The sequence below is a fragment of the Callorhinus ursinus genome, unplaced genomic scaffold (genome assembly GCF_003265705.2).
Source record: "Callorhinus ursinus isolate GAN/ISIS: 27379988/994484 unplaced genomic scaffold, GSC_fseal_2.0 scaffold15, whole genome shotgun sequence".
Taxonomy (NCBI): domain Eukaryota; kingdom Metazoa; phylum Chordata; class Mammalia; order Carnivora; family Otariidae; genus Callorhinus; species Callorhinus ursinus.
Genome location: NW_027397077.1, coordinates 38,754,669 through 38,766,839, shown reverse-complemented (window position 1 = coordinate 38,766,839; position 12,171 = coordinate 38,754,669). Strand labels below are relative to the sequence as shown.

At 38.1% G+C, this 12,171-nt stretch overlaps 1 protein-coding gene across 1 annotated transcript in view; it reads left to right on the top strand.

Annotated features, from left to right (window-relative positions):
* RAD18 (RAD18 E3 ubiquitin protein ligase) overlaps positions 1-12,171 on the top strand; it is a 113,363-nt gene that overhangs the window by 12,102 nt on the left and 89,090 nt on the right. Inside the window, exons 3-4 of the mRNA XM_025885248.2 lie at positions 8,875-8,936; positions 10,350-10,420. Of these exons, the coding sequence (XP_025741033.1) occupies positions 8,875-8,936; positions 10,350-10,420 (133 nt within the window). The remainder of the gene's footprint in view (positions 1-8,874; positions 8,937-10,349; positions 10,421-12,171) is intronic.

The following is a 12,171-nucleotide window of genomic DNA, read 5'->3' as shown; positions in this document are numbered from 1 at the left end:
TGCCATTATAGTGTTTACCTTTTTGATTGGGTAGATTTTATTGTATAGCTTATTGGAGTGTCAGGCTGTGTTGTGGCAGGCAGGTAAGTTACTTGTGGGTTAGATTGACCCTGTTAAGTTTTGTTTTTAACTTTGTTAGTGTGGCTTTAGAGTAGCCTTTTCTATAGGGCTGTTTTTTTGGGGGGGGTTGCTGGGGGATTGGTAAAAAACACATAACATGAAATTTACCCTCTTAACAAATTGTTACATGTATACTATTGTTAACTATATGTACATTGTTATATAGGAAATCTTTAGAACTTTTTCATTTTGTGTGACTGAAATTTTGTACCCATTGTATAGGAACTCCTCATTTCTCCTTACCTCGATCCTGGCACAACCATTCCTTTTTCTGCTTTTATGAGTTTGACTAGATGTCTCATATAAGTGGATTTTGCATTATTTGTCCGTTTGTGATTGGCTTATTTCACTTAGCTTAATGTCCTCAAGGTTCATCCATGTTGTAGTGTGTGACAGTATTTCCTTCTTTTTAAAGGCTGAATAATATTCCATTGAGTGTATACATCACATTTTCTTTATCCATTCAATTGTTGGTAGACACTTGGGTTGCTCCCACCTTTGGCTATTGTGAATGATGCTGCTTGGAACATGGTGTAGTGCAAGTATCTCTGAGATCCTTTTTTCATTTCTTTTGGATAAATACCCGGAGGTGGGATTGTTGGCTCATATGGTAATTCTATTTTTAATTTTTTGAGAAACCTCCATACTGTTTTCCATAGTGACTACCATTTTACATTTCCATCAACAGTGCACAAGTGTTCTAATTTCTCTACAGTGTTACCAACTTTTATTTTCTGCTTTTTTTTATAATTGGCTACCCTAACAGGTATGAGGTGATATCTCATTATGGTTTTGATTTGCATTTCCTGGGTGATTAGTGATGTTGAGCATCTTTTCATATACTTGTTGGCCAACTGTATGCCTTTGGAGAAATGTTTATTCAGATCCTTTGCCCTTTTCAAATCTTGTTTTGGGGGTATTTTTGTTGTTGTTGAGTTATAGATGTTCCTGATGTATTTTGAATATTAACTCCTTATCAGGTCTATGGTTTGCAAATATTTTCTCCTATTTCATATGTTGTTTTTTTTTTTAACTCTGTTGTTTCCTTTGCAGAAGCTTTTTAATTTGATGAAGTCCCACTTACCTATTTTCACTTTTTTTGCGAGGGCCTTTGTTATCATATCCAGGAAATCATTCCCAAGGATGCTGTTATGAGGCTTTTCCCCTTTGTTTTCTTCTAAGTTTTATAGTTTCCAATCTTCATTCTTTTGCATGTGGAAGTCTAGTTTTTCCACCAGCATTTGTTGAAGAGATTGTCCTTTACCCGCTGTGTACCCTTGGCATCCTTGTCAAAGACCATTTGACTGTATATGTGTGGGACAGCCTCTTTCTTTCTGGTACTTTGCCCTAGAAATTCTAGCTACCTGGATTGCCTTGCATTCTGATCTTTGCTGCTTCAACTAGTAAGACTGATGGGCTGTTTGGCTCTTCTCTCTGCACTGTGGTCAGGAAATTGCCTCTAAACAAAGGTTGGGTTGTGATAGAACTTTCTCATTTCTGCCATTGTTCAAAGTCTGAAAATAGTTGTTTCATATTTCCCTCCAGTGTTTTAGTGTTTATGGAAGGGTCGTACTTCTGGACCCTGTTAACTTTCTCATGGACAGAATGGGCATCCCTTCTGTAGATGAAAGACTACTTTTTATGAATTCAGTGAACTCTACTTAGCTGAAAAAATTAGGCTTTACCTCCATTTTTTTTCGTTGTTTATTTCCTTGTCACTTACAGTTGTCACTGATGTCATTTTTTATTTAAGAGGAAGTCAGTGGAGGGTACTTTTTTTTAAAATTATTATTATGTTATGTTAATCACCATACATTACATCATTAGTTTTTGATGTAGTGTTCCATGATTCATTGTTTGCGTATAACACCCCGTGCTCTATGCAGTACATGCCCTCTTTAATACCCATCACTGGGCTAACCCATCCCCCCACCTCTCCTCCCCTCTAGAACCCTCAGTTTGTTTCTCAGAGTCCATAGTCTCTCATGGTTCGTCTCCCCCTCCGATTTCCCCCCCTTCATTCTTCCCTTCCTGCTATCTTCTTCTTCTTCTTTTTTTTTTTTTTTTGAATATATAATGTATTTTTTGTTTCAGAGGTACAGGTCTGTGATTCAACAGTCTTACACCATTCACAGCTTTCACTATAGCACATACCCTGGGGGTACTTTCAGTAATTATTTTATGAGCACTTATTTTTCATATTGTACCTCTCATGATTTGGTAGGCCTTTTCTACTAAACATATTTGTCACAGGTTCCTGCAAGACCAAAAGTTGCTCTGGGTCTGTAGTATTGTTTTAATGACACAAAAGCCCATAGAACTTAATAGGAACTAGATATGGCAATCATGTTCTGTTGTCCTGGATCGACTAGAATTGGTGACCCAGAATCCTACCCATTTATTGCTGCTTCTTAAATATTTCAGGATTTATCATTTTAGTCACTTTATTCTGTTTTGCTCTGTTTAGCTTTTTTGGATATGGTTAATGTGTTCATTTCTACTTTTGCAGTTCTGCTGTTATTAAGGTTGGAGTGGGGTGCATTGGGAGAATGCGAGTAGTTAAATTGATCCAAAATCATGCTTTAAAGAGTACTTTTTTGGGGGAGAGCGAATGGACTTATTCCAATCTATAAAACAGCATTAAGTGAGAAATGTTCTCACTGATAGATTGATATGTTCAAGTGCCAGTTTTCTTTGCATTTGCCCAGTGTTTCTGACTTAATAATGGCAGATGCTCAAAATATTTACCCCTAGATGAAATCATTGGCTTGTAGACACTGTTAGATTACCATTATTTTAAAGATAGATCAGCAATCATTTCTCTTTTTGTTTTGTGAATTTTGATCTACAGAATTAATTGAAGCTTCTGTTGGAATAAAAGGCAATTAATTTCTTTATTTTTAAAGGGAAATATGAAATGTTCCATTTATTGACCTTTGCTAAACTAAGAGGCAATATAAGATTCCCTTAGGCAAATACTGTGTTTCTTTTCTTTTATATTCTTACAAGGCAGCACTGTGAACAAGATGGGAGAAGAATAATAACTACACATATGGGTGGGACATACAGTCGTGCAGAACTGCATATATGGGAATGCTGGAGTTCTGCTTGTCAGGAGGGATGGTATTCTCTTAGCAGCTAGCTAGTCATTTAACCCTAGAACTGGAGGCAGAGGCCAGCTTTCTCAGCTTTCCAGGACCTATTCCTTTCAAACTGGGAACTAGATTTTCTTCTTTTAACTGGACACTCGAGAACTATTTTTGAAATGGTTCATTTTCTCATACAAACCTTAAGATCACACACAAAAGTAATTGGTTTTACTTTTAGAAATTTGCTTTTTTCTGTTAGGATGCTAGGCTCTTTTGATATTTGAAAGCTAGCAGTTGGCTGTATCCTGTTTGAGATTAGAAATGCTTCTTTCCCCAAGGCTTGGGTGTTTCTGTGAAGCTACCCATTTTTTTTTTAAAGATTTATTTATTAATTAGAGAGAGAGAAAGAGAGAGAGGGAGGGAGGATGAGAGTTGGAGAGGGGCAGAGGGAGAAGGAGAGACTCTCAGCTGACTCCCTGTAAGCGTGGAGCCCACAATCCTGAATGACCTGAGCCAAAATCAGGAGTCTGACACTTAACCAGCTGAGCCACCCAGGCGCCCCTGAAGCTACCCTTTACATCACTGTTTTATTCTACCCTCTTCCACCCAGTCCACAGAGCTTATAGTTGGATTTTGGGAGGAAAAATAGACTTCCCAGGTGATTTAAATAAAGCCACTGAGGAATATATAGTCCAGAGCTCTTCAACAGCTTTACTTTGATTGGAATATGATAGTTGCTCACTAGAGAATGCATTATGCTGGTCTGCAGCTCACCAGTACATATTTGGTAGTAAACTAGTAGACTGAAATTAAGCTAAGAGCTCTATCTACTTTGGGCCTGTGTCTTGTTCTCCATATGTGAAAATAAAACACATACAAGATTATGCAGAAGAGAAAGCAGTAGTCTCATTATGCATACTCTGGTACATGTGATCCTGTAATGAAATAATATTTACTTGTATTATATAAGTATATATAATAAATACATTTTATAAGCAAATTATATATGTTTTAAATAATTAATATGTTAAGAGCATGAGCTCTGGTACTTGCCTTTGCCACCTATTTCCTTTGTGATCTTGGTCAAATTGGGTGAACCCTGTGCTGCATTTTACTTATCGTAAAATAGGACTAATATTAGTACCAGCCTCAGGGTTGTTTTTAGGATCAAAAGAGTTAATACATAAAACATACTTAAAACAGAGCACATAGTAAGTGCACAGTGTTATGTTAAACCACATGAAATTGCCAATATTCTTTTTTGATTTACCGAAAAATGACAATTTTATATAGTTAAATGTAATAGCAAAAACATACTAATTTTTATTTTATTTATTTATTTTTAAAAAGATTTTTATTTATTTATTTATTTGTCAGAGAGAGAGAGAGAGAGCACAAGCAGGGGGAGTAGCAGAGGGAGAGGGAGAAGCAGGCTTCTCACTGAGCAAGGAGCCTGATGTGGGACTCGATCCCAGGACCCTGGGATCATGACCTGAGCCGAAGGCAGACGCTTAACGACTGAGCCACCCAAGCATCCCAAAACATACTAATTTTTAAAAAATAATTGTTGTTCAATCAGAATCACATATTATGGATGCAATTTACTGGCCAAAATCCACTGAATCCATATGACTCGGGTAGGGCCTGGGAAACTAAATTAAAACCAACAATAATCTCTCTAAGTGATTGAGATATGTAGCCAGGTTTGGGAATTTTTGATTTATAGTATTGCCCAGGAGATTTTTTTTATACTGTGAAGGGAATAACATTGATAATCAAGAGAATGAATCTGGGGAGAAATTTTGCCTCACAATGAATCATACCTCATGTCTCATTTATATCTGATTTAGGTGATATTTTGGACTTTAAACTTTAGAGTCAGTGCTGGAATGAATTAAAGACTTCTGGGACTGGTGGTATGGGATGATTGTATTTTGCACAGGAAAAGGGCATGGATTTTCAGGGGGCAAGGAGCAGAATGCTGTGGACTGAATCGTGTCCCTCCCAGAATTCATAAGCCCTAATCCCCAGTGTATAATATTTGGGAGTTAATTAAGTTTAGTTGTGGCCATGAAGGTGGGGCCCTGATGAAGGGATTAGTGCCCTTAAAAGAAGAGACATATATAGCTTGTTCTCTCCCCTGCCACATGAGGACACTGTGAGTAGGCAGCCACCTACAAGCCAGGAAGAGAGTCCTCACCACAAACCGACCATATTGGCATCTTGATATTGAACTTCTAGCCTCCAGAACTGTGAGAAAATAAATTTCTTTAAGGCACCAGTCTATGGTATTTTGTTATTTTGTTATGGCAGTCCAAGCAGACTAAGACATCTAATTCCTCCCTTCAGTACTTTGTATCATTGATGTCATTCATTCCACTTATACATAAGCACACATAAAAATGAATGTGTGTGTGTGTGTGTGTGTGTGTGTGTGTGTGTGTGTAAAAGAAGAAACTGGAGAAACAGTTTGAAGAAACTGTTACCTGTTAGATCAATTAAGAATAAGAAAAATAAAAGTTTTTATTTTACCAGTGCTTTTCCTTTGTTTATATAGATCCAGGTTTCTTTCTTTCTTTCTTTCTTTTTTTTTTAAAGATTTTATTTATTTGACAGAGAAAGAGACACAGTGAGAGAGGGAAGACAAGCAGGGGGAGTGGGAGAGGGAGAATCAGGCTTCCCGCGGAGCAGGGAGCCTGATGTGGGGCTCCATCCTAGGACCCTGGGATCATGACCCCAGCCGAAAGCAGACACTTATTGACTGAGCTACCCAGGCACCCCGTAGAACCAGGTTTCTGACAAATTATTTTCCTTCTCTCTGAAGAACTTTTTAAAGCATTTCTTGTGATGCAGGTCTACTGGGAGCGAAGTCCCTCAATTTTTACTTGTCTGAGCAGGTCTGTTTCTCTTTCACTTTTTTTTTTTTAAAGATTTTATTTATTTATTAGAGAGAGAGCACATGAGAGGAGGGAGGGTCAGAAGGAGAAGCAGACTCCCTGCTGAGCAGGGAGCCCGATGCGGGACTTGATCCAGGGACTCCAGGATCATGACCTGAGCCGAAGGCAGTCGTTTAACAACTGAGCCACCCAGGCGCCCTCTCTTTCACTTTTAAAGGATTATTTCATAGGACATAAACTTTTAGGATCGTGGTGGGTCTTTTCTCTCAATACTCCATTCTCTTCTTGATTGTATGGTTTCTGAGAAGTTGGATTTAATTCTTCTCTTTGCTTATCTATAGCTAAGGTGTCCCCCCCACCCAGGCTTCTTTCAAGATTATTTTCTTTATCTTTGATTTTTTGCAGCTCAAATATGAGGGTTTTGTGGGTTTGGGGGTTTTTTTTTTTTTTTTTTTTTGGTATTTTTCCTGGTTGGTGTTCTGTTGGCTTCCTGCATCTCTGGTTTGCTTTCTGACTTCTCAGTCATTATTGCTTCAAATATTTCTTGTTTTTTTTTTTCCCTCTCTTTTCTCTCCTTTCGGTATTGCTATTACATGTATATCACACCTTGTATAATGTCCTGCTACAAAATGCTAAGTACTGTTTTTTTTCCCCCCGTCTTTTTCTTTTCAGTTTTCAATATCTTCTTTTGAGATATTCTCAAGTGCAGTGATTTTTCCTTCAGCTGTGTCTAATCTATTGAGACCATCAAAGGTATTCTTCATTCTGTTACAGTGTTTTTCATCTCTAGCATTTCTTTTTGATTCTTTCTTAGAATTTCCATCTCTCTGCTTATGTTACCCATCTGTTCTTCCAGGGAAATGGAACTGTAATAAATAGACCTTTAGTAACATGGCCATGAGATGTCAGAAGTGCAGTGTTCTGTAGTTCTATGATTATGTCTGTCATTAAGTGAGCCTGTGCCCTGGACTGTGAACTTTGCAAGTGCTTCTCAGTTTGTTCCTCCCCTTAGCTGGGATAGGATGAGTAGAGGTAGCTGGAGTCCATTATTTCCCTTCCCCCAGGTCAGCTGGGCTCTGAGAATACCCCAGAGACTTGGGTCTGGTAAAGTAGTTTCTCTTGAGGGCAGGCCTTGTTAAGAAGAACAGAGTGCTCTGGTGTATTGCAAAATCATTACTTTCCCCCCGCCCCTGCAGAAGGAGCAGGGGATTTTTCAGATGGTCACTTTTGAGTACCTGGTAGAACCCTTGGAGCTGAAATTCATGTATGTGTGGGCCTGCCCTATATCTTGGACTCCCTGGAGTTTTTAACTCTCAGACTCTTCCCTGCTGAGTTTCCAGCAATTTGCCAATTACAGTTCAGGTTTTCCTGCCCCAGCACTGGTTCTAGTAGAGGCTCTTTCTCTGGTTCTTGTGGAGGTTTCTGCTTTGCTAAGTTCTAATTCTCCATGTCCCGCCTATCTGGCTCTCTAGTTTGGGAGCAACAGTTTGTCCTGTAACCTCACTTCTCTCATGGAGCGAAGAAGAGCTGATTTTTCAGTCTTTTTACTTGTTTACTTGTTAGAGTTGATTTTTCAGTTTTTTTACTTGTTATTAGATGGAGATGGGGTGATGACTTTCAAACTCCTTACCTGCAAACCTGGAAACCAGAATTTCCCCTTTATTTGTCTTTGCTTCCACACAAAACTTAATTAACCCATTGCCTGTTTTATCTTCTCTTTTAACGTGTTCTTTCATTTTTCCTCCTGGGTGCTCTTGCTGAGGCTGCCGCAACTTGTTTATTTCCTGGATAGCTATACCCGAAATCATACTGTCTCCTCCTCTTTAAACTGAATCCTTTTTGATGAGGCCCCTTCACTAAGCTGAATTTGGACTGATAGCAAATTAGCTACCATTAAGGGACCATTCTATTTAGTCACATTTTTTTTCCTTTGGGAGATTTTTTTATACTGCTTTGGGTGTGAAGAATTTAATTAATGCCGATTTCCTGCTTAAATCCTTAGGATTTATTACACTGAATGGTACTGAAATTACCTCACTACTTTGTTGGCTCGTTAAGGTCAAGAACCTTCCCTTATATATTTTTCTTTTCTTAGTGCTTGCCAAAAAGGACTTGTTATATGTGGGATGATCAACATCATTTGTAGAGTTAGGATGTAGAAATCCCTGATTGATAACCTAGGTATATATTATTTCTTAACATGTGTATAAATCTTATTTCAAAATTTATGTTTCGAATGTTAGGCATAGGGATATCTGACATGTTTATACAGTATCCATCCCAGGTCTTACATGTATGTTTCCTACATTTTATGGGGTTGTGATATCCTAGGGACTCATGATTATTATTATTTGGTACCTTTCTCTCTCCTGAAAATGCTGTTTCATCACTTTTGCAAGTATGCTTAGGTAGAGTAGAGGTGTTAGAATTTTGAGATTATAGTGATATGCCTTAGATGATGGAAATATTCTAGGGCTTAAGTCAGATTTTTTTTTAAAGATTTTATTTATTTATTTGCCAGAGAGAGACACAGCGAGAGAGGGAACACGAGCAGGGGGAGTGGGAGAGGGAGAAGCAGGCTTCCCACGAAGCAGGGAGCCCGATGTAGGGCTCGATCCCTGGACCCTGGGATCATGACCTGAGCCGAAGGCAGACGCTCAACGACTGAGCCACCCAGGTGCCCTTAAGTCAGAGTTTGTTAGAAGTCAGATTCCTATATTATTAATATAGCTTAACTAATTTATTATGTTGCATTTGTTTTTTTGCAGACTGTTCTCTCTGTATAAGAAAATTTCTGTCCTATAAAACACAATGTCCAACTTGTTGTGTGGTAAGTTTTTCTTTCTGGCTTTTTTCTTGTAAACTTAATTGATTGATGCAAATATTTCTGTATCACATATACACAAAAGCGCAAGGGAAGATATATTCAATAATTCAATAATTATTGAATTAAGCTACATAAAAGACATTTTCAGAAAGGACCTCTAAAACACATATATGGAGAACTGGGCTTTATGCAATTTTTCATAAAGATTTCTGATAACCTAAATATATTTTAGGAAGTAGAAACTAATTCTAAGATCAGGATGTGGCATCCTTTAAATCTTATCTATGTTTTTATGGCTTAATTAAGTATTTGTGTGGAAGGCAAAGGTTCATGGCCATTGGGCCAAGCCCAGCCTAACTGGTCCCTTACTTCTTCTTTTTTTTTTAAAGATTTTATTTATTTGTTTGTTTGTTTATTTTAGAAAAAGAGAGAGGGGGGGCTGGGGGGAAGGGGCAGAGGGAGAAGGAAGAAACTCAAACAGACTCCACACTGAGCATGGAGCCTGACACAGGACTTGATTTCACAACCTTGAGGTCATGACCTGAGCTGAAATCAAAAGTCAGGCGCTTAACTGACTGAGCCACCCAGGTGCCCCATAACGGTCCCTTACTTCTTTCCCAAACCAGACCTTCATGGAAAACAGTAGGAAATTTGATGTTAGAGTTTCTGAAGCATTTCAAGTAGGCAAAAAGGTAGGTAAAAAGGGGAAGTAAACATAAATAGGAATAAAGGAAAAAGAAGAGGCAGTGAGGTCTAATAGAAAGGATACTAGGACTTATTAAAGGGTTTGGGTTCTAGTTTGGTGCCTCTGGTAGGTACATGGTGTTAGGATATCATGGAACTTCTCTGAACTATTTCCCTACATTAGAAATGATGCAGTTTGGCTTCCAAGTTTAATCTCTTTACAAAACTTGCTGTCTTGCCATTGCCAAGATGGTATCATCAAGGAGATGAACTGAATACCATTCATGCCAAATAACTATGAAATCTGTCATTTTTCTGTTGCATTCCTGAACACCAACCTTGTTTTTAAACTTTCTCGTAACACCTAATGCCTCTCCCTATGTGGTCACCTAAAAGAGCACCTCTGTTCTGCTTTTTCAGGAGAAATTTTTGAGATGGCAGTTTGAATAAGGATCCTTGCTCATATTAGGTTCTCTTAGTTGGTACAAAGCATATATGATTTTATCAGAGGCTGTGGAGAGCTTCTATCAGACTTCCAGTCAGCAGATGCTGATTCACTGTTTTAAAATTCCATATTAGTATGAGATAAATGAACTTTATTTTGAGGCTTTCCTGTAAGACTTAGTGGGATGGGGAGTCTCAGGAGGATGGGTCACACATTTTCAAAACAAGATTATGACAAGTTATTTTATTATTTCTGACCTTTTTCCATCTGTTGTTTTTCCTTTCTAGACAGTCACAGAGCCGGACCTAAAAAATAACCGCATATTAGATGAACTGGTAAAAAGCTTGAATTTTGCACGGTATGATTTAATTTTGTGACTAATCCCTAATCGCTCTGGCCTTTTATATGAGTCCCCTCTTTACTCTGTGAACTTTTGGGGATTAGAGAATGCAGGGTTGCATATTTTGGGTAAAAGAAAGGAAGCGACAACAATCATTAATCACTCATGGCCAATCTAATGGTAATAATATTTTCTTCCTTTACTTAACAGAAAGTCTCATCATGAAAAACAAAGTTAAAAGGCAGATTTGAGCACTTACTTTTGGGTACTAAAAAGATGCTCCAGCTTCATCTTTTATTTTTCCTGTCCTACCCCTTAGAATCATCCATTTTTCCAAGGAGCCCTGGTTCCTTTTATTGGAGAATGGTATTTAAAATCAGGATCTGGAGCTAGGTATGATCATTGTTACTGAGATGTCATTGCTTCCAAGCTCTCAGTGGACAGAGCTGGGTAACATATGTGTGTACTAACCCATGTGTACACGCTTACCTGCAGTCGTTTCTGTGGCTGTTATATATTAACCCATTAATTCTTAATCTGATTTACTCAGCATGTGTAAAGTGGTGTGCCATGTGAAATAGGTAATTGCTGGTACTTTATACAGCTCAGAAATGTAGCTTTACTTCTTAGCATGATGGTGAAAGAGTTTGGTCTCCCAAAGAGATATAAAAAGGCATTCTCTTGAATTATTTTTAGTTTTAATCATGCAAATCAACCAGGAATTTTTATTATGAATATACTGTGTATAGTTAATAGGTGCCCATCTCCCTTAAGTATATGACTTCTTAGCGATTGGGACAGTTTTGGAGGTATATTACATTGGTTCTGAAAATGTAAAGAGGTTTCTTCCAATAGAATCACACATTTATTTCATTGGGTTGTGTCCTGAAAATGATCAGATTTAGTCCTCTGAACTGGCCTAATATGACATTCTGGAAATTGGCCTGGTTAGTCATTTCCTTAAACAGAGTCCTAAAAAGGTGCTATTTCCTAGAGAGGGCGCCTGGGTGGCTCAGTTGGTTAAGTGATTGCCTTTGGCTCGGGTCATGATCCCGGGGTCCTGGGATCAAGTCCCGCATTGGACTCCCTGCTCGGTGGGGAGCCTGCTTTTCCCTCTGCCTGCCACTCCCCCTGCTTGTGCTCTCTCTCTCTGACAAATGAATAAATAAAATCTTTAAAAAAAAAAAAAGAAAGAAACTCTGAGAGTCTCTGATTCTTATAATTACAGTTGTTGCTTTTCTTATTTTAAAGTCTTTCACCAGTTAGATTTTGAAGTCTAGATGTCTTTAGAAAGAAAATAAAAAATATTTTCTTAAATTTAAATTCAATTTAATTAACATATACTGTACTGTTAGTTTCAGAAGTAGAATTCAGTGATTCATCAGTTGCATATAAGACTCAGTGCTCATTACATCAGGTGCCCTCCTTAATGCCCATCACTCAATTACCCCATCCTCCTACCCACCTCCCCTCCAGCAACCCTCAGTTTGTTCCTTAAGAGTCTCTTATGATTTGTCTCCCTCTCTGTTTTCCTTATTTTATTTTTCCTTCCCTTCCCCTATGTTCATCTGTTCTGTTTCTTAAGTTCCACATATGAGTGAAATCATACGGTGTTTGTCTTTCTCTGACTGACTTATTTTGCTTAGCATAATACCCTCTAGTTCTATCCATGTCATTGCAAATGGCAAGATTTCATTCTTTTTGATGGCTGAGTAATATTCCTGTGTGTGTGTGTGTGTGTGTGTGTGTGTGTGTGTGTGTGTGTGTGT